Source organism: Mobula hypostoma, chromosome 2, assembly GCF_963921235.1.
Source record: "Mobula hypostoma chromosome 2, sMobHyp1.1, whole genome shotgun sequence".
Lineage (NCBI taxonomy): Eukaryota > Metazoa > Chordata > Chondrichthyes > Myliobatiformes > Myliobatidae > Mobula > Mobula hypostoma.
In genome coordinates, this window is record NC_086098.1 from 163284184 (window position 1) to 163307402 (window position 23219).

A 23219-nucleotide genomic window follows, 5' to 3' on the forward strand; every position below is an offset into this window, starting at 1 on the left:
TTCCTCCCTTCTTAAAGATTGGAGTGACATTTGCAATCTTCCAGTCCTCCGGGATGACGTCAGAGTCATGGGTTTATGAGGTGCTAGGAGGGACATTTTGACAGGTACGTGGACAGGAAAGAGTAATAGAGCAGGAGTTCCCAACCTGGATCCCTTGCTTAATGGTATTGTTCCATGGAATCAAAAAGGTGGAAAATCTGAGATAGAGAGATATGGGCTAAATGCAGGCAATTGGGACTAGGCTAGATGGACATCTTGTTAGTATCCATTTATACAAAAGGGCCTCTTTCTTTGTTGTATGATTCTATGAATCTAAAATTCCTTTAGGGGTTATTTTAGATTTCTTCATTTTTTTTGGGAGGGAAAGCACTGCCATCAAGTTTGGCGTTTACTGTCATCTCTGACTGTGGCTGTGGTTCCACAGAGTACATGAAATATACCGTGAAATGCGTCATTAACAACCGACATGACCTAAGGAAGTGTTGGGGGTAGCCCGCAAGTGTAACCACACAATTCAGCGCCAACAGAGCATGGCCACAATGCTCAGCAGAACAACACAGAACACAACAAGCAACAAAACAACAGCAAGACAAGCCCGTTCCTCCCTCTCACCCATGCACACACATGGACCTTCAAGCCCAGTAAAGGTCATCTGCAGCCTCACAGGGTGGGAAGTTTCAGCATTTAGACCCAGTGACAAATAAGGACCTGTAATAGACTTCTGAGTCAGGCTTCTCTGTGACTTAGAGAAAAGCACGTTGACATATGGTTGTTAATGGTAAAGGACATGCTGGTGGTTTGGGAGGCATTGATAGAACTGCCTGGCAGATAACTGTAGTGAGTTTTATAGGTGTCACACATTTTTGCCACATTGAATGTTTAGAGCAGTGTTTGGATAACAAGGCGGCTTGTTGTTTTTCTACGCCTTTCACTTGTTCTTTTCGTCTTGTTTGTATTATGGAAACTGTTGGAGCCTGCGACAATCAGCTTGCAGCGGCAGTGAAGGATCCAGTGCTATAGTGTGTCCAGAAAGCTGCCTCATGGAGATCAGAGATGTGGGGGGCCGAAAAGGTCCAAGAACAAAAGCTGACTTACCGAAAAGACCAGAAGAGGCATGGGGTCATGAACAACTCCACCTCAAAGTGGCGAGGAAGATTAAGGCATTGAGGTGAATGCGGAGAGGGTCAGAGATGGTCAGCAGCTGGATTGGTGGTCACTCTTTACAAAAGGACTGAGGTTGTGTGGCTGCACTCCTTGTATGCAGATGAAGAGATACTTCCCATCTTGTGGCTGATTGGCAGGTGGGTGATGTGTGTAATGTGATAGTGGCGTGGTGTGGATGTTCAGTACTACTGCTGCTGTTCTTTTCTATGAGAGAATCAGGGATTGTTATGTGTAGTGGGTTGGTGATTGTTACCACGGCTGTTTTTTGCTGTGCGGAGGGGGGAATTTTGGGGTCTGCGAGTTTTGTTTTCTTTTTTGTGTACTGATATCTTTTCTTTCACCAACACCCATGGTCTCTCTGTATTTAATAGCTACCTGGTGTAGACAAGTATCAGAATGGTATCGCACATGCATACTTCGAGAATAAAATGAAATGAACTTTTGAATCTTTGCCCTGGATCAGCCCTAGCTGATAGAATACTGTTTTATTTGTACTTATCCATATAACTTGTGAGTTTTCTATCACACTCCTGAATTATCTTGGAGGGTTAAAATATGTCAGGAGGTGAGTCATTTGCTACAGGATACCCAGTATCTGTCTTGTCCTCGCGGCCACATTTTCATGTGGCTGTTGCAGTGTACCTTGTAGTCATATACACTGAACCTCCAGACTAAAGATAAATGTGAATGCACAGGGTGATGGGGGTCTGTCCAGCACATCCAGGGCAACATCAAATCACTGCTGACTCATGCTTTATTAACGCTGGAAACAGGGGAGATGGGTCACTCCTAATACCTCACCCAGACCCTGACCTGCTCTGACAAACACAATATTTACGTAGAAGTCATTTAAGTTTTTGTTTATCGGTGATCCCTGAAATGTTGATGGTTGGAAAATAGAGAGACGGCAATGTCATTAGGTTCAAGGAGGTGGCTAAGTTCTCTCTTATCAGAGATGGTCATTCCTGGCACGTGTGGCATGCAAGTTACTTACTACTTATTGACCTATCTATGAACATTGCCCGAGTCTTGTTGCGTATCAGGATAGATGGCTTCACGATCTAAAGGAATACAAATGAAACTGAATCCTAGGCAACTGTCACTGAACATTGCCCTTCCCAACTTTATAATGCATGGAACATCACTGTTGAAGATGTTTGGACTTAGAACACTGCCCGAAACTCCTAGAACAATGTCCTGAGACTGAGATGGTCTTCAACAACATCAGCCATCTCTTCACTAGTGACAGAAGCGATTCCAGTCAGTGGAGGATTCACTGCCTTTAAGTTAGTAAGGCTCCTTGATGCCACACATTGCTGTTTTGGGTGTGCAGAATTCAGCTCAAGCAGCAAACTAAATTACCTCTGATGAATATGTTGAACTATATGAGTACTGCACATTTCTATCAAATGTGAAATTACTGGTACACCTGTAAGTGAAAAATACACCGGCCAATACTTGCTCAATGGAATGTCTTCTTGGCCCTGTTAGCTACCCGCACTACCAGCATGCACACTGCTGCCTTATTGCTTCTTTCTGCCTGGAGGTAGTTCAGCCATAAGTGGAGTTATAAGTTTCCATATATAAAACTAATGCAGGTTTATCACTTTAAGGTGAAGAATATGGTGCTGTTACTTTGGGTAATATAGCACTGGGGCATTGAATTCAAACCTTTTGGTTTGCTCGAGATCCTCTTGGCTGGTGATGGAGCTGCATGGTCCACGCATGCCTTCCAGACATTCCCCGGAGCAGCATAGTAACGGATGGGCAAGGGTCTATTGGAAGAGCAGACGAAACACAAGGCAGAGTAAGACCATAAGACACAGGAGCAAAATTAGGCCATTCAACCCATCAAGCCTGCTCTACCATTCCATCATGGCTGATTTATTTTCCCTCTCAACCACATTCACCTGCCTTTTCCCTGTAACCTTTGATGCCCTGACTAATTAAGGATCTTTCAATCTCCACTTTAAATATACCCAATGACTTGGCCGCCACAGCTGTCTGTGGCAATGAATTCTATAGATTCACCACTGAATACTGAAATACAACTTAAATTTAGAATGATTAAAAGAATCTATTTATTTATTTTACAAACAACCACTGGACACCACTAACCACTGGCAGCCAACCATCAAAGGCTCCCTTTATTCCCACTCTTTGTCTGCTGCCAATCAGTCACTGCTTTTTATCCATGCTGGAACCTCCCCTGTAATACCACGGGCTCGTAGCTTGTTAGGCAGCCTCATGTGTGGCACCATGTCAAAGGTCTTCTCAAAATCCAAGTAAACAATATCAATCGATTCCCCTTTGTCTATCCTGCTTGTTATTTCTTCAAAGAATTCTAACAGATATGTCATGCAAGATTTTCCCTCCAGGAAACCATGCTGACTACAGCCTATTTTATCATTTGCCTCCAAGTACCCTGAAACCGACTCCAAAATCTTCCCAACCACTGAGGTCAGACTAACTGGTCTATAATTTTCTTTCTTCTGTCTCTCCCTTCTTGAAGAGTGCAATTTTTCAGTCTTCTGGAACCATTCTAGAATCTTGTGATTCTTAAAAGATCATTTATTAATTTAAAAATAAGCTGAAAAAAATGACTGAACAACAGGACTCAGCTCAGTAATGTCTGCATAATCTTACACAGGAAAATGAAAAATTTTACATGTTGTTAGGAAGAATAAGGAAGAGACAACATTCTCAAATAGATACAGGAATAGTGATATATGTGTGTAAATGGTTGAAAAGGCAGAACAGGTTGAGAAAAGAAATGGGATGCCATCTCTTACAAGCAAAGTTATGGAGTACAAGAACCAGGAAGTTAGAAAACAAGGTTTTGACTATAACTGGAAAACTGTACACAGCTCTTAGCAACAAACATCAGGACAGATATGAGGCCATTTAGAGATAGAGCAGAAGAGAAAGATTCCAGACCTCAGGGGCTTTGTGTGGAATAGAATGGTGAAGCTGGGGTTGCTCTTATTACAGAGGAAATTAAGGAGGAAGTTGAAAGATATACTTAAAACCACCAAAATACTGGGGTGCCTAGATTTTTCACTTTATATCAGATGATTAAAGTCACCCATTTGCCTGCTCATAAAGGTCTACCACAAAGCTGGAGTACAAAGAAAGTAGGACAGGGCTTCAAAGTTTGTCTTTCTTGAGCACCTTTAATGAAACTGATCTTCCTTTTCCACCATGAGCTCAAAATCTACATACATAAAAATGATGATGTACTTAACCTGACAGAGATTTAAAACTTACTCTGATCATTGCCCAGGGGCTGTTCTAGCATTGCTAAGATGATGCTGTTATCCAAGACAAAGTATCTGAAGTGGTTCTTGCTGGTTGAGGTCAACCTGGAGTATTTAATTAGTGTCTCTTCATTCAGAAGACTGCATGGTGAGGCAGGCCCACTAGGAGAGGGGAATGCTCCAAGTATCTGCATTATACTGGGAAAGAAAAGAATGTTACAGCTGTTTAATGCATATTAAAAAAGGACACCATATACAAAGCAAATTCCATGCTAATACAATTCTACATCATACAGCCATAAAACATAGAAGAATGAAACTATATGACCCATTAAGTCTGCTCTGCCATTCTATTATGGCTGATTTATTTTCCCTCTCAGCCCTGTTTTCCTGCCTTCTCCCCATAACCTTTGACACACTTAATGATCAAGCAATATTAACCTCCACCTTAAATATACTCAATGACTTGGCCTCCACAGCTGCCTGTAGCAATGAACTCCATAGGTTCACCACCCCTGGCTAAAGAAATTCCTCCTCACCTCTGTTCCAAAGAGACATCATTCTATTCCAAGGCAGCGCCTTCTGGTCCTAAACTGTCCCACTGTTGGAGATGTTCTCTCCACATCCACTCTAAGCTTTCAATATTCAATAAGTTTCACTGAAATCCCCCACCTATACTTCTAAACTTCAGCCTAAAGCCATCAAACACTACTCACACATTAACAAGAGAAAATTTGCAGATGCTGGAAATCCAAGCAACACACACGAAATGCTGGAGGAACTCAGCATTTTGTGTGTACTACTTGTACATTAACCCTTTCATTCCTGGGATAATTCTCGTGAACCTCCTCTGGATCAGCTACAATCCTATCACATTGTCTTAGATATTAGGCCTAAAACTGCTCATAAAATTACAAATGTGGTCTGACCAATAGCTGATAAAGTCACCTACACTCTGTCCACCAGAGAAAGCAGGATCTCCCAGTGGCCACACATTTTAATTCCACGTCCCATTCCCACTCTGACATGTCTATCCATGGCCTCCTCTACTGTAAAGATGAAGCCACACTCAGGTTGGAGGAACAACACCTTGTATTCCGTCTGGGTAGCCTCCAACCTGATGGCATGAACACTGACTTCTGTTAATGCCCCTCCTCCCGTTCTCACTCTGTCCCTTATTTATTTATATATATTTCCCTCCCTTTTTTCTCTCTCTGTACCTCTCACAATTACTCCTTGCCTGCTCTCCGTCTTCCTCTGGCACTCCCCTCCCCCTTTCTTTCTCCCTAGGCCTTCCGTCCCATGATCCTCTTCCTTCTCCAGCCTTGTATCCCTTTTGCCAATCAACTTTCCAGCTGTTAGCTCTAACCCTCCCCCTCCTGTCTTCTCCTATCATTTCAAATCTCCCCCTCCCCCTCTCAAATCTCTTACTATCTCTTCTTTCAGTTTGTCCTGACAAAGGGTCTCGGCCTGAAACGTCGACCGTACTTCTTCCTATAGATGCTGCCTGGCCTGCTGCGTTCCACCAGCATTTTGTGTGTGCTGCTTGAATTTCCAGCATCTGCTGATTTCCCCGTGTTTGCTGATAAAGCCTCAGCATTACAACCTTGCCCTCTTAAAATGACTGCTGCCATTGCACTTGCCTTCCTCACCATTAACTCTATCTAAAAGTTAATCTTTAAGGAATCCTGCACAAGGGCTCCCAAATCCAAAACTCTGATTTTTAAATATTTTCCTTGTTTACAAAAAGTCTACATCTTTATTCTTTCTACAAAAAGTGCATGACCATACACTTCTCTACACCGTATTCCAAATCCCACATCTTTGCCCATTCTCCCAATCTGCCAAGTCCTTCTGCAAACTTTAGGAAGGGAAATTCGTGCACCAGTTGGAATTTTATGTCAGTTCCTATTTTTACTGTCATTGGAATCTCTGGGTTTGTAGCTCAGCACTACTGCCCAATAGAGCAGAGATAAACAACACCAGTTATGTATAATACAGAGCGAGTACACATTTCTGTCTGAATATAACAGAATCTGTTTTGTACTGCCAGGAATAAAACTGAACTATTTGGGTTTCTGCCTTCAAAGTGAGTTAAAGCTGTACTGGAATTGGGGAATCAATCCAGGGAAATCTGTCTTTAACTGTTAGTTACTCCTCTTACCAAGTAAGTGTAGCTTCAGCAGCATCCTTCACCCGCATTGAAGCAGGGTTCAGCTCCTTATCTCCCTTGTATCGCACCTCCTGATCACTAGTCTTTGACTTGCTTCCTGAGATACCCAGCTCCACAATCTCCAGCACCTCAATCAGGCAGTCCTGATAAAGCAGATAGAAAATTAGGCTATTAAAACAAAAACTTCATGCGCCATCTTAAAAGTTAATCTGATCAACCATCCTAGTTGACCCTACCCACCTCTCGCTATTACCTCAATCACTGCACTGTAAACACTTTAAACTACCTTTTATAAAGCTGTTTACATTGTAAATACATGGTGTTATGTATTTATGCACATATTATTCCTTATTTTTTCTTTTTTATAATTTTTTATTTTTATTTGGATAAGGAATTCACAAGTATCATGTACTTTTTTCACATGTATAACCTTTTCCATTTTTTATATGTATAATTATTTATACATTCCTAAGTATACATTAAGATGATATAAAAAGAAATTAGACACTTAAATAGATAATTATGTACAGTTGAAATTCTAATCTGTTAGGCCAAGTAAAGATATTAGTTGTTAAGAAAAATAGTAATAATAGTGGATTAATAATAATTTCCATACATCTCTTCTGAACCATTTCTTCTGGTCCAAAATGTTGTATGTAAGCCTATGTAACAACCGTTGTAGGTGTTTATATCCTAACTTGTTCATGCTTGCTCCTGCCCCCAAACATAATTATCCAATCCCTATGTACTTACTCACTTAATTTTATCATTTTTTATCCCTTTCCCAAATCTTTTTCTTTACTTTTGTTAATTCTCTATTTTCCAAAAAAAAACAAAAACAGTAAACATTTAGACCAGAGGTGCTTACGTTAGCAATATTACTGTGTTGATGAGAAGAGCAGTATAAATCATTAGGAGAGTCATCTAAAGTCTGCTCGCTTTGGGGTTATATATTCAATCCATTTATTCCAGATTTGATAAAATTTTTCTTTTTGAATTCTCAGGGAGTAAGTCATCTTTTCCATTTTAAATATTTCCAAGATTATTTTGTGCCAATCTTCTAATGTAGGTGGTATCGGATTTAGCCAGTTTCTAGTGATTGATTTCTTACTTGCCGCTAAAAGGGCCTGCAGCAACTTTATATCTTTCTTCTGTTCAAGAAACAATACATGCCCCAAACAGAGCATCTCAAAGTTCAGAGGTATCTGGGTCTTAAGTACCTTATCTAATGTTCTATGAATACCTTTCCAATATAGACTTAATTTAGGGCAATCCCAGAAAATATGGAAATGATTTGCCTCCTTGGAGCCGCACCTTCTCCAACACGCCACGTTTGTGTCTTTATATTTTTCCTGATATGGGGTCTTGAAGTATCTTATAATATTTTTCCAACAATGTTCTCTCCAAGTCAAAGAGTAGTCGAAGACCACTGAAAGCTGCAGATTTACCCCCAAGCCTCCTCTGAAAGTACCAACCCCACTTCTCCCATTTCTCTTTAATATACAATGTGTTTACATTTTTAACATGGGAGAGTGCATTATATAATCGAGAAACTGATTTATTAGGTATTGAACTGCAAGCCAAATTCAGAATCTTGAAAAATTCTAATTCTACTGTTGATAGGTCTGTATATCTACAACTCTGGTTAACATAGTGTCGTACTTGAAGGTACCTAAAAAAGTCATTGTGTTCTAGGCCATGTTTGTCCTGCAGGAATTGGAAACTTTGTAATGCTCTTTTATGTATAAATGAGAGGTAGGTTGTAAGACCTTTCTTTATCCATAGTTCAAATCTTTTATCTCCCCTGTTGGGAAGGAATTTGGTATCATATGCACACCATCTGAAAAGTTTTAACATGTTATTGATTCCACATGAGTTAACCACCTTCTGCCATACTTTTAATGTAAGATTTATCCAACTGTTTTTAAACTTTTCCAATTGGGCCACCAATCCTTTGTCAGCTATTGAGGTCTGTAGAGGAAAACTGTCAACCAATCTGAATTCTATTTCCTTCCATCTAGCCTTATATTCCCTATTACACCAATATAACAGAGGGGTTATCTGTGAAGCATAAAAATAATTTCTCAAGCAAGGAAGAACCATACCTCCTCCTTCCTTCCCTAACTGTAAGGTGTTATATTGAATTCTAGGTTTCTTTCCTTGCCAGATAAAGCGGAAAATCCATTTGTCTCGTTCCCTGAATTGATTATCATCCACCTCCACAGGTAAAGTCCGGAAAAGATATAGTAACCAAGGGAGAATATTCATTTTTATAGTATTTATCCTTGAATTTAAACTTAAAAAGGGGATAAGATTCCATCTATGCATATCTGCTTTTATCTCTGAGATTAATGGCCCATAATTTACCTGTGACAGCGTTGAAAGATCCTTCGGCAGGATTATTCCTAAATATTTTAATGATTTAGCTTCCCACTTAAGATCATAGCACATATTATTCCATATCCATACTTCTCACTTTATTTTTACATCGTTCTTTATAATTGTTAAATGTTGTTGTTTTATGTTGCACAATGCACCATAACACAGCACAGCAAGGGTGGTGACACTTGCAGGCTGCCCTCAACACAATCCTTGCTGATTTGATTTGACTCAAAGACACATTTCACTGCATGCTTTAATGTACATGTGCCAATTAAGCTTATCTTTATTGGGGAAATTTAAAGAGGAACAGATACAATTTTGAAGGACCAGCAAATTGAGGCCTAGAGCAGATCAACTGAGAATGAACTGATCACAGGTCAGGCCTGAGTCCTAACCTTGTTCCTATTTTCTTACATTCTCTAATTTGCGTGTATTAATGAATAGAGGGATGAAGACTGATTTCTCATTTCTGAACTAACTTGGGAAGTTCTTTGCTTCTCCACTCTCCTAATTCTTTCTTACAATCCCCAGCAGGAGATGATGATGGCGAGTGGAAAGAAACAGTCAAAATGTGACAGGGAAGAATAACACAAAATGTTACGAGTCATTCAAACTACCAGATGTCAAAAGTACCTTTTCATTTAGCATGTCCGAATGTTCTGTGAGCCAGACACAGAGACACTGAAAGGCTGCCACAATCATGGAGTGTAGGTCTCGGGAATGAAATGGTGCAGGCCGGCTACACTGGTAAACGATGTAGCCACACACAGAACTGATGGCACGCTTTCGGTCTGATGAGTCCACACTCACCTTTACCTGTTTAACAGAACAGACAGTAACTATTCTGGATGATCAGCTGATAAAGAAAGCAAGAAGGCTGGTGGAAAGGAGGGTGCTGAATCTTCAGAGCCAGTCTGACATACTGAGAAAGGCCTATTCCCACTTTGCTCACATTCTTACAGCTTCATTCCAAAATCATGCCTGGTTAAAGTTTTGTCCAATTCCCTATCAGCTGTTCTATGAGATGGCACATATTGAACTGTAATGCAGAAAATACTGCAAAACACACATCAGTTGTATTTCTGTCCTTAGTGCTGCTTCAAGCCAATGGTACACTGGTGGAGGTGTGGCCTCACAAACTCTGGTGCGGTCTGCATATTCCCCTGTGATTGTATGGCTTCCCTCCAGCTGCTCTGACCTCCTCTCACAAGTGAGTGGTAGAACTTGGGGTGAAATGATGGGGATGTGGGGAGAATATAACTGGATCCATGTAGGAGAATGAGTGCTCAACAGCAGATATGAACCCAATGGTCCGAAGGGCCCTTTCTTGTGCTGTAGCCAGGCACAGAAGGATACAGAGCTAATGTAGGCAATTTGGACTAGTGGAGATGGACATGAACAACTGAAGAGACTGTTTCTATGTTGTACAATCCTACAGATACTCCAAACTTCAATGTTTTAATGCTTCTGCCCTGCTTTATTTGAAACCACTGTGATGGCATTCAGGTTCCCAGTTTTACTTTGCCTTCATTACATCTTTGAAAATTAAATAGCTAATTTTTTACAAATTCAAGCATGCAAAACACTGAATTAGATGAGAGTTACACAGGGCCTCCCCCCTACAAATATTTGCCAAAGTCAGGTCAATGACACGAGTGCAATACAAGATATGACTTCACTGGCTACTAAAATCCTGCCTTCTGGTATAATACTGACACATTGTAGAATATCACACAGGGACAGCAGTTCATATCACACACTGGGAACTGAGGAATTAAAATCCAAACAATCAAATGAACCTGAACTTGGAAAAGAAAAGTCACTCTCTGTGAAATGTTCATTAGTTCATTGTAAAAACCCTAATATCCTTCAAGAGAAGGAAACCTGCCTGTTACCCAGGCTAGCCCACATGTAACAACAGACCCAACAATGTGCCTTGGTTAGGGGCTAAAGACGGACAATTCTATATACTGACAAGGACAGCAAATTTCACAAGAGTGAACAAATAAATTCTTTTAAAAAGCCTGAAAAATGTTTAAAAGCTGTTGCAAAGTCCAGCATCTGAAGAAGCTCTGGTGTTTTCACAACATCTTCTGTTGATGATCCAGGAAATAACAATCACAACAGTCATAGAACATTACAGCACAGAAACAGGACCTTCAGCCTATCTAATCTGTGCTGAATTAGTAATCTACCCAGTCCCATCAACCTACACCTAGACACTGCACTCCATACCCCTTCCCATCCATGTACCTATCCAAATGTATCTTACATTTTGAAATCAAATCCGCATCCACCACTTCCGTTGGCAGCTTGTTCCACACTCTCACCATCCTCTGAGTGGAGATCCCCCTAATGTCCCCCTTAAACATTTCACCTTTCACCCTTGACCCATGACCTCTAGCTGTAGTCTCACTCAACCTCAGTGGAAAAAGCCTGCTTGCATTTAACCTATCTATACCTCTCATAATTTTGTATGACTATCAAATCTCTCCTCATTCTTCTATACTCTAGGGAATAAGGAATAAAAACCTAACCCATGCAACCTTCCTTATTTCTCAGGTTCTCAAGTCCGGCAACATCCCTGTGTAATTTCTCTGCACTCTTTCAATCTTATGTACATCTTTTCTGTAGGCAGTGACTAAAATGGCACACAATATTCCAAACTGGACCTCACCACCATTTTATACACTTTTAACATAACATTCCAACTCCTGTACTCAATACTTTATGTGCCAAAAGCTTTCTTTACCAATGACGCCACTTTCAATGAATTATGCATTCCTAGATCTCTTTGCTCTGTTGCACTCCTCAGTGCCCTCTCTTTCACTGTGTAAGACCTACTCTGCTTTGTCCTCCTAAAGTGCAACACCTCCACTTCACACTTCTCTGCATTACATTTTATCTGCCATTTTTCAGCCCATTATTTCAGCTGGTCCAGATCTCACTGCAAGCTTTGATAGTCTTCCTCGCTGTCCACTATACTCACAATCTCGGTGTCATCCACAAATTTGCTGATCCAGGAAACCACATTGTCACCCAGATAACAAACAACAATGGATCCAGCACCAATCCCTGCAGCACTCTACTAGCTACAGGGCTTCAGTCAGAGAGGCGACCATTGACTACCACTCTCTGGCTTCTGCTACGAAGCCAATGTCTAGTCCAATTTACTATGTCATCTTGAATATCAAGTGACTGAATGTTCTAGATCAACCTCCCATATGGGAATTTGTCAAAGGCCTTGCTAAATTCCATTTAGACAACATCCACTGCCTTGTCTTCATGAACTTTCCAGGCAACGGCTTTTAAAAAAACTCTAAAAGATTGGTTAGACATGACCTGCCACGCACAAAACAATGTTGATTATCCTTAATCAGCATCTGTCATTCCAGATAAATATACATCCAGACCTTTAGAATACGTTCCAATAATTTATCCACTACTGATGTCAGGGTTTGATTTCTGATCTTATTCTCAAAGCCTTTCAGAAGGTTATCTGGTATGGTTCAGGAGGATTAGAAAATTCCAAATGACACTCCATTCTTCAAGAAGGGAGGAAGGCAGAAGAAAGGAAATTATAGGCCAATTAGTCTGTCCTCAATGGTTGGGAAGATGTTGGAGCCAATTGTTGAGGATGTGGTTTCAGGGTACTTGGAGGCACATGATAAAATAGGCTGTAGTCAGCATGGTTTCCTTAAGGGAAAATTTTACCTGACAAATCTGTTGGAATTCTTTGAAGAAATAACAAGCAAAATAAACAAAGGAAAAGTCTAGACTATTTTCTATATGGGCATTCAAAATTCAAAAATCCAAGGTGCTAAGAGTTTTGGAAGTCCTCTTTCAGGATTCCCTTACACGGCGATTGGGTAGTGATGAAGGCAAATGCAATGTTAGCATTCATTTCAAAAGGACTAGAATATAAAAGCAAGGATGTAATGCTGAGGCTGTACAAGGCACCAGTGAGGCCTCACTTGGAGTATTGTGAGCAGTTTTCAGCCCAGTATTTAAGAAAGGATGTGGAGAGGGTTCAGAGGAGGTTTATGAGCATGATTCCGGGATTGAAAGGGTTAATGTATGAGCAGTGATTGAAGGCTCTGGGCCTGTACTCACCGGAATTTAGAAGAATGAAGGGACATATCATTGAAACCTATCAAACGTTGAAAGGCCGAGATAGAGTGGATGTGAAGAGGATGCTTCCTTTGGTAGGGGCTCAAAAAATGTCCTTTTATAACATAGATGGAGGAATTTCTTTAGCCAGAGCATGGTAAATCTGTGGAATTCATAGCCATATGTAGCTGTGGAGGCCAGGTTACTGGATGCATTTATGACAGAAGTTGATAGGTTCTTGATTATTCAGGGTGTGAAAGCTTATGGGAAGAAGGCAGAAGAATGGGGTTAAGAGGGAAATGGATCAACCATGATGAAATGGTGGAGCAGACTTGATGGGCTGAATGGCCTAATTCTGTTCCTATGTCTTAAGGTCTTAAACAATGGAGCAACGTTAGCTATCCTCCAATCCATTGGTGCCTCATACTTGGTGGCCAAGGAAGTTTAAATATCTCTGCTAGGACCCTTGCAACTTCTGCACAAGCTTCCCACAGAGTCTATCCTAATTTGTCTCATGACAGCAAACACCTCCTCCTTGGTAATCTGTATACTGTCCATGACCTCACTGCTGCTTTGCCTCACCTCTGTAGACCCTGTGTCTCCCAAGTAAATACAGATGCAGATAATCCATTTGATCTCCCCCATCTCTTTCGGTTCTTAATATATCTGTAGAAGCCCTTAGGATTCTCCTTCACCTCGTTTGCCAGAGCAACCGCATGTCTTCTTTAGCTCTCCTGATTTCCTTCTGAAGTGTTCCCTTGTATTTCTTATACCCCTCAAGTACCTCATTTGCTCCTTCCTGCTTATACCTACTATGCACCTCCTTTTATTTTTTCCTCAAACAAGACTTCAGTTTCTTTCGAAAACCAATGCTCCCTAAATCTGTTATCCTTGCCTTTTATTCTGACAGGAACATACAAACTGTGCATTCTCAAAATTTCACTTTTGAAGGCCTCCCACTTAAATGAGGTAACAATCCATTGCCCAAAACAAGCCTGCATTCTAGGCTTGTTTCTCACAGAATCTGAGGGTCTGAGCTAGAGATGACATTAAATTTTAATTTGTCAATCTCCATACTTGGCCATTCCTGCTGTATGCAACTCAGAGCTCACTACTTAAAATGAAGTTTTAGCAATGGATTTGAATTTCATTTTCATTTTGCTCCACTTATTTTTATATTTCTTATTGCAACTTATAATAATTTTAATGTATTGGACTGCAATGCTATACAAAACAAATTTCATGCAATATGTCAGTGACAATAAAGTCGATTCTGACTCTGACATCAATGAACATAAGAACATAAGAAATAGGAGCAGGAGTAGGCCATCCGGCCCATCGAGCCTGCCCCGCCATTCAATAAGATCATGGCTGATCTGTCCGTAAACTCAGTTCTATCTACCTGCCTTTTCCCTATAACCCTTAATTCCCTTACTATGTAAAAGCTATCTGTTTCTTAGATATATTTAGTGAGGAAGCCTCAACTGCTTCCCTGGGCAGAGAACTCCACAGATTCACCACTCTCTGGAAAAAACAGTTTCTCCTCATCTCCGTCTTAAATCTTCTCCCCTGAATATTTTGGCAATGTCCCCTAGTTCTAGTAATGCTCCATCTTTTGTGTGGTGCACATTTTTGTTGGTCTGATGCTGGGAGGTGGTGATAATCCTAAAAACCTCAAATAATTGTCCACTAGAACCATCAAGCATTCATCCACTGTGCCCCTGCAGAGGCCACAATGACGTAAACCATTAAAAATTAGTACGCGCACAAATAATGCACCTAGGTTTCTAGGAACTTGAAACTTGAAAACATCAGATACAACCCACTTTGCAAGCTTCATGTGAAGCACAGTGCAGTTACCCTGCATCCTCCCCATGTAGTGCGGAATATAGCATCACAAAGTGCTTTGGCAACTGTTAGAATCTAGGTATGTTATAGCTTGGAAAAGAGCTGATTTAAATCAAAATGTTCTCCCCATGACTGTGTGGGTGCTCCAGCTTACTCTTACATTCCTGGTCTGAGTTAGCAGGTCATATGGATGTAATAGGGTGACATGGGCTTGTTAGGCCAGAATGGCCTATTACCATGCTGTATCTCTAAATGAAAACAGAAAAAAAAGTGAAAGGAGAGGATGAACGTCTGTGCACAGCTCCTGACCACAAGCCTGATTTGCAGTTATGCAAGCTCCAAAACTGCAGGTTATAGACTTAGGCAACGCTGCTGGTGGTTTTCAGTGATCAGCCTGTGACATGGACAGTAACCCAGCATTTAGCTCCAAAGTCCCCAGATGAACACAAAACATCATACACTCAGCAGTGAGTGTGGGTATTTAATTCGGCTGGGATTTGAGAGGAAGACATCTGTAATTCTTAACATTATAGGGCAACGTGTTTTTGAGTTTGGAGGTAAGAGAAGAAAAAATAAAAAAGCTACTGTATGCCATCCATTTCCTTGATCATAACCCTCTATAGGAGTCTTCCTCACCACATCTGGGGACACCAGCTTACTCTAACCACGCAGTAAAAGGTGTCTTCAGGACCCTCTTTTATTACTTACTGCATTCCAAGGGAAATCCATCTGGCCAAAAATGAGAAGGAACTTCAGCCACTAGAATATCACAAGAACAATCCCCAAATAAACTGTCCCAGCTCCACCATGGTACTCTGGACTTTAAAGCTTAAACCTTAGAGCAGTTTTGTGCCTTTTAAGGCACCCAGCCTTTAACCATCAGCCTTCCTGAACCTTCTGCCGACAGCAGAAATCTGACGTAAAAGCATAAAATGCTGGAGATATTCAAATGGTTGGGCAGTATCTATGGAGAGAGAGGAAAGCAGAGATAATGAATTTCCCTTCATAGGTGCTGACTAACTGGCTGAGTGTAGATAATTCCAGCACTTTATCAGAATTGGCTCATTTCCAATACATTTATTTTCCTCTTCCTTCTCTTTCCAGTTAGTGGAGTAGGTCCCATGAGTACAGAAAATCTTAACAGTTAAATGTTTAATCTGCAAGCAGCCTGAATGGCCCGGAACTCTGTCAGTCTGGGTTCATGTTGAAATTCCAGGAGCTATTGTTCACACATTGAAATACACTGTGTACAATGCACAGAATGTTAATATTACAATACCTTGGCCAGCCCAGAGAGTAATTCAAGTGCTGCCAGTGAGATGCTCATATCTTGTCTCCACTGGGAGTTCAGTCTCTGTGTTACCAAATGGATGCTTCGAATCAACAGTCCCGTCGCTGTATCTGTATGAAGAGCTATGATATAACCCCAGTATCACACACCACGGGGGAGGGAAAACAACTAGGCATTAGTAACTAAAAGCAAAGCAATCAAAATCAGCATAAGCTCACAACCCATGCAGCAAAGAACAGCATTCATAAAGGAGAACTGCTCCCATCCCAGTAGCAATGAGGCTGTGACAATTTGGTAGCCATTAAATAATGCTTTAGAATCAAAAGGACTTGAGTCTGCATATCAACAATGGAGGACCAGGTATTGAACTTCAATGGTTTGAGTTCAGAACAAAGAATGGGGGATTGTTACATGACAGGGCAGTTTCAGTTAAAAAATATTTTGCTAAAAATGCTTTCAATCCGGATCTTAAAAGTGAAACCTTGAAGCTTGATCTATTCTGCAATTTTCAAAATTACCTCCTTCCTACTGAAATGTCTACATATAAACCACTCTACTGAATAATAAGCTGACATTAGTGGAACTGCACATTGGGTTCAATGGGAGCAAAGCTGATTTCATAAATATGAAGTGTTCTCTCTCTCTCTCTATATTATATATATACACACACACACACACCTTACAAACCTTACAGCAGTGTAATCTAATAAGGGATGATTCGACAAATTACGGGATTCAACCTGGCTAACAATTTAATGAAAGATAATTTTTCTAGGATTGCAGATGAAGGGACCACATGGATCCCAAACAATTTAAAATGACCATTTGGTCATTGTCCATAGTAACTTGTGTTCCATAAACTAATAGGAATCCATTAGCATAGGAAAAGGAGATGCCCATTTCGCCCTTCAAACCAGTTTCACTGCTCAATTAGAGCTGAAGAATAGTTTCTTCTCTCAGCAAATTGTGATTCTTTGAAGTTGACCACTCCAGAAGCAGCTCAGGCTGCGTCAATGCATATATTCTAGGTTGGTATGGACAGATTTTGGACTAGAGGTGAATTAAGAGTCATGGGGAGAAGTTAAGAAAGTGGAGCTAAGGCCAAGATCAGACCTTACTGAACGACAGAACAGGCTCAAGAAGCAAGTGGCCTGGGCCTGCTCTTATTTCCTTTGTTCAAAATGAAGATGCTTATCTCTGCACCTACTCCCTTGGAGAACTCTCCACAGGTGGCAATTACATATCCAATATTTGATGCCCTCTGGACTACTTGGCTACACAAAACAATTGGAAAGCTTTTGGCTGAGAGTTAATGGAAGGAGGAAGAGACAAAATAGGGTGATGACTTTCTGAGCCCAATCTCAAGGCCCATTCCACTGCGGCAATGTACCAGTTCTACAACTGGGTCTTTATTGTTATAACATTGTTATACTCTTTCCAGGGAAATGCTTGTTTGACATATATGATGGTGAATATAGCTGTCTTATTTAAACATTACTGACAATAGGATTACCTGCATAAAAGCCGAAACAGAATACTAGTGGCCAAACCAGAAGGCAATTGCCTCAGCTGCCCCATAACAATGGCCAATTGAAAGAAAAAAACGAAGTACTGTTGCCCATATTCATACAGCGTTACCGCATATTGTTTATATGTAGACTCACATGAACAAGCAAAAGAACTTTCAAGGTACTGTTCAGAAACAATACTGCAAAAGATTGCAATTTGCTGAGATGTTAAAGATCCTGGAAGGTATCTCACTACAGATTTAGTTTTGAAAATAAACTTAGAATAGCTTTAAAAACATTTCTGGAATATTGTGGGAAAACCTGTTTCGTGGATTGTGGATTTTTAAGTTCACCTTAACTTACTGGGAAGTATCCATCAGATTAATTGAGAAATAAAATAATTAGTGTCATGAATCTCAATGCACACAGAAAGTAGATTTTAAGAGGTTCGACTAACAAATCTATCAAATGGTAATCAAACCAAAATGCCACTAGAGTTCTACCTGAACCACTGAACATTTCACAGGTGTATGAGCATTTTTCACCTTACTGAACAATGAGTGCCACAGAATCCTGTGGTCCTATAATTATCAATGTTCAAACATGGTATCAGGCATGACAATTCGACCCAAAACGTTGACTGTTTACTCTTTTTCATAGATGCTGCCTGGCTTGCTGAGTTCCTTCAGCATTTTGTGTATTGCTACAATTTCACCCAGTAGGTTGCTCTGACTTTCCAGGCTGGGTTGGCCAGGGTGTAGGGGGGTAGAGTGGCTGCACAGTGGTGGTAAGCAGTTCTGATGACGCAAGCATACAGTTGAATTTAATGACATTCCAATAATAATGGTTTTGTGTGGAGAAATCAGGGATGATCATTCATTCAAAACACATGGGGGATATCTGCAGGTGGATCCGATATTGAAAACTTGGATATTTTAATCGTTGCAAAGTTCCATTTCACTGGAGGACAGACACTATAGCATTTTTCCCCCACCCCTCTCATCCAAGCTCCAAAGAGGAGAACAGAGACTGCAGATACTGACATGAGGAGAATGTTGGCATACTTATGGATCTGCTGCTTCCCTGCTCCCCCACCCAACCCTCTCTCCCAGCCAACTATTCAACTTGGGTTCAGATCTATCTATTCCTAGCTCAGACACAACTAGAACAAGCGCACTGCTAATGCATTTAAATACTTGACTACATGAGTTCAGCAACCACTCCTCTCCCATTGGGCCATGCTAGGGTTAGGGAAAGAGCAATAACGCTTGTATTCCTAATCTAATTGCTATGAGCAACAATGTCATGACATCTGTATTGAGACACCATAAGTCATGCAGTTTTATCTGAACAGCCTTTCAGTTTTGCAGAAAGCCAGCAATAGCCCATTAAGAGTGATGTGCGCCCCATAACCAATCTTAAATTCAATTATTGGATTATGCATTTAGCACCATACCATTTCATTAAAAACATGTCTTTCTCAAGAGCCAGTTACAATAATCTTTGGTTCTTGTGTAATAAGGATGCTGTAGAGGTGCCTGGAGGACATTGTAAGATAATAGGGTAACGAGCTAGTATTCCATTTGTCATTCAGGATTGCAAAGAAGTGATTAAACTTTCTTTTTTCTTCCACAAAAGTTGAGATAATTTGGTTGTATTTGAATTTGTTTAGATTTAAATTCAACTTGAATGCAAAAACAAGGTGTCCCAAGTCCACTGCCACATCAAGCAACATGTATCTAGGTTCAGGTGGAATGGGAGGATTTGGCTCCAACTATAGACGATAAAAAAAACCCAAAGTACATGTGTGACTGGGTGGAGAAACAATTTACATTTAGAAAAAGCAAGCAGCACAAAATAATAAAAACTCATTAAATGCCAATCAAATACTAATTATTTGAAGTATGTGTTTTTTCTTTTGCCCTGTAAAATCAGATCATATGTATGGTGATAAACACAACTTATGGAAGAATTTAAATTGAGGATGAATATTTTCATGACACAAAAATACCTGAACCACCTATTGGGAGGGGAGACATACAAAAAAAAAGAACAAAATTAACATGCAACACTGCAACATCTTTTACACACATGGTACAGTAGACATTTTAAAGTGGTCATAGGATGTATTCAACAGAAGAGTCAGCAGTCAACAAGAGGTCTACAGCTTAGGCTTACGGTATCAGGCACACACCATTTTAGTACACTTTAAGCCAAACATTTTATAGTTCAAAAAGCCAAGGTGACCAGGGTGTCAGTGGGGAGAGCAAGGGGATCTGTAGAAATGGGAATAACTTACTGCGGATCCTGACTAGAATGAACACTTTGCACTTCCAGTAAATGTAGTTGAGTTACAGGGCAGTATTTGGCACTATAAACAGGTTTAATGGAATGGAGCCCAAAGAAAGATGGCGAGAAGTTGGGAATAGAAGTTCTGCATCATCTGTTCAATTTACACACCCTTATCTCCAATATTTCTGTTGAGGGGAGCTGTGCTAATGGTGGACATCCATGTTGTCATCCAATGAGAAATAGCAGTACATACACCAGAGTTCCAGGGACCTGGGTTCAAAACCTAAGGTATTGTTGGTGAAGCGCCTAAAACTTCTCTGCATAGCTAGGTGCTCCGAATTCCCCTCACATCAGAGAAGTGTGCTGGTAGACGTTAGCTACTCCTTAGTACAGGGTAATGCCAAAATGAAGTAAAAAGGGGATAGATAGATAGAGATAGAGATAGAGATAGAGATAGAGATAGAGATAGAGATAGAGATAGAGATAGAGATAGAGATAGAGATAGAGATAGAGATAGAGATAGAGATAGAGATAGAGATAGAGATAGAGATAGAGATAGAGATAGAGATAGAGATAGAGATAGAGATAGAGATAGAGATAGAGATAGAGATAGAGATAGAGATAGAGATAGAGATAGAGATAGAGATAGAGATAGAGATAGAGATAGAGATAGAGATAGAGATAGAGATAGAGATAGAGATAGAGATAGAGAGAGAGAGAGAGAGAGAGAGAGAGAGATAGATAGATAGATAGATAGATAGATAGATAGATAGATAGATAGAAGTGTGAGGGAGGTTGGGGGAGAGATCGAGATCGAAATTGGGTTTGTGACACCAAAAACAATTCAGAGAATTGCAAGTGAACACGAAACAAATGGGAAATGCACAGATGTGAGCAAAACATAGCAAGTGGGAAAAAGTGAGAGTCCAGCTAGAGATGCTTAACCAGTTTATTGTTTAATGGATGACACTGGCATAAAATAACACAACTTGGTTAGGAGAAGCAGCCAAGAGGGGAATAGCTGCTAATTACTGACTCACCGTTAACCCTGTCCATCCTATTATTCAGAGACAATTTAGATAATGCCAGCATTGTTTTTTCTTTTGCTGTTCAGAATAGAAAAATTAACCTGCACAAGACTGATCACCAAACCCTTTTGCTCGGAAGTTATAGTTATCTTGCCCTATGCCATAGTTACACATTATAAGCAAGAACAAGGTGCCTTCACCTTTGAAAAACTGAGCAATGGTGTCTCCCTGAGAGATTCCAATATCATTTTTGCAACTAGTGGGGCTATTGTCAAGAAACTACCAACATCCACTGCATTTGCTTAGAAACTGAAGAACAGGACACTGTTCCTCATTCCAGTTTGATCATGACTGTCTGCACTTTCACTCAAGTTACCAGTACTGCCTCTGGAACCAATCCTAACCAAAGCTATTTACTTCAGGTTTTCAATTTCAGTTTAATCAACTGGTTTTTTGGTGCAAAAATAAATTTAGATTTTCCTCCATCTCCTACCATGATCTGCCTCCTGATGTTATTGCTGCTGTTTTAAGTTCATCCCCCTCAGTTCTGGCCTCCCCACAAGGAAGTAATTTCTCTCCATCTTCCCAAATAAACTCTATAACCACCCAAAATTTCCAAATTTGATTAACCCTTATTCTTTCAGAGAACCAATACTTGAATCAATATTCAGCATTGAATCTAAAGATCAGTTTTTTCCCTCATTCTTACAGACTCGTAGAGCACTATAGCACTGAAACAGGCCCTTCAGCCCATCTAGTCCATGCCAAACTATTATTCTGCCTAGTCCCATTGATCTGCACCCAGACCATAGCCCTCCATATCCCTCTTGTGCACGTATTTATCTAAATTTCTCTTAAATGTTGAAATTGAACCTGCATCCACTACTTCTGATGGCAGCTCGTTCTACACTCTCATAACCTTCTGAGTAAAGTTCCTTCTCAGGTTCCCCTTAAATATTTCATCTTTCACCCTTAACCCACGACCTCTAGTTCTAGTCTCACCAAACCTCAGTGGAAAAAGCCTGCTTGTATTTAAACTATCTATACCCCTCATAACTTTGTATACTTCTTTTGCAAGCTAAAGTCACATAAATCAAGCTCCAGAAATTTTAGCTCTCTCATCTTATCTGACTGAATATGATCATGTCCTTGTGCCTGAAACACTTAGACAGTAAGATGGCTTGAAATATGATAAACTAGCCCAAGAACACCAACTGAACACCACTCCACTCCCTTTGCAATTTTTGCTCATTTCTTTCTCAATTCCTGCTAAAACATTGTTTACATTTACATCATTTATTATTATATTGTAATTTGTCCTTTACTGCGCCTATTGTCTTGTTTATTAATTATTGTATTGTCTTGCACTGTTTTGTGCACTTTATGTAGTCCCGTGTAGGCCTTAAGTCTAATATAGTTTTGCGTTGTTTCAGGTAGCACCATGGTCCTAGAGGAACGTTGTTTCGTTTTTACTGTGTACTGTACCAGCAGTTATGGTTGAAATGACAATAAAAGCAACTTGACTTGAAACTAAATTTTTCCAAATTTAAGCTATCTCTAGTCTAATAAAATTATTACACATCACCCAGACATCTTCTTACTATTTAGGTCCATCACAAATTCTTGTTTTAGTCTGCCACAAGTTGAACTACATCTCTGTTCTCCCTGTGGACCCATCTTCCATTCCTTGTACTGTATACTTCAACTTGGCCAATTGGTCTCCAGTCAGCCGTCGACTTTCACTCGAGCTTGCTGAGTTTCTGATGAGTGTCTATCACTTGTCCCTATTTAACAGAAGCTGAAAGAGTTATGAGAAGCAGTAGTTTTCTTGAACAATTGTATTAGGGGATGTGGTGTGGGAGGAAGAGGATGTTCAGAGGAAAATTACATCCATTAAAGGTGAATAATGGTGAAAGTGCAAAGTAAAATCAGGAAACAGTGAACTTGCTGAACAATGATTTTGCCTCAGTACTTACATCAGAGTGAATGACAGGGACTGATCAAATAAGTGTGATAATGAAGATAACAACAAAGAAACTTCCCGGTTTAGAGTATTTCTTGCTGGAAGCATGTGGCAACATTGCACATGGTCTAACACTCAGATTGCCAACTGCTCCATTAGATTATAGTTTGGCACTGCATAGATGGACTGTAATGATCTCGTAT

General features: G+C 40.2%; 1 protein-coding gene across 9 annotated transcripts in view; it reads right to left on the bottom strand.

Annotated features, from left to right (window-relative positions):
- ralgapb (Ral GTPase activating protein non-catalytic subunit beta) overlaps positions 1-23219 on the bottom strand; it is a 200479-nt gene that overhangs the window by 69478 nt on the left and 107782 nt on the right. For 7 of the 9 annotated variants that reach the window (XM_063040978.1, XM_063040977.1, XM_063040976.1 and 4 more), the window contains 5 exons: positions 16214-16347; positions 9610-9792; positions 6586-6737; positions 4432-4619; positions 2836-2939 (listed from right to left, as the gene is read on the bottom strand). In XM_063040978.1, coding sequence (XP_062897048.1) covers positions 2836-2939; positions 4432-4619; positions 6586-6737; positions 9610-9792; positions 16214-16347 — 761 coding nt within the window. The remainder of the gene's footprint in view (positions 1-2835; positions 2940-4431; positions 4620-6585; positions 6738-9609; positions 9793-16213; positions 16348-23219) is intronic. The other 2 variants (XM_063040979.1, XM_063040975.1) reach the window with 1 other exon arrangement.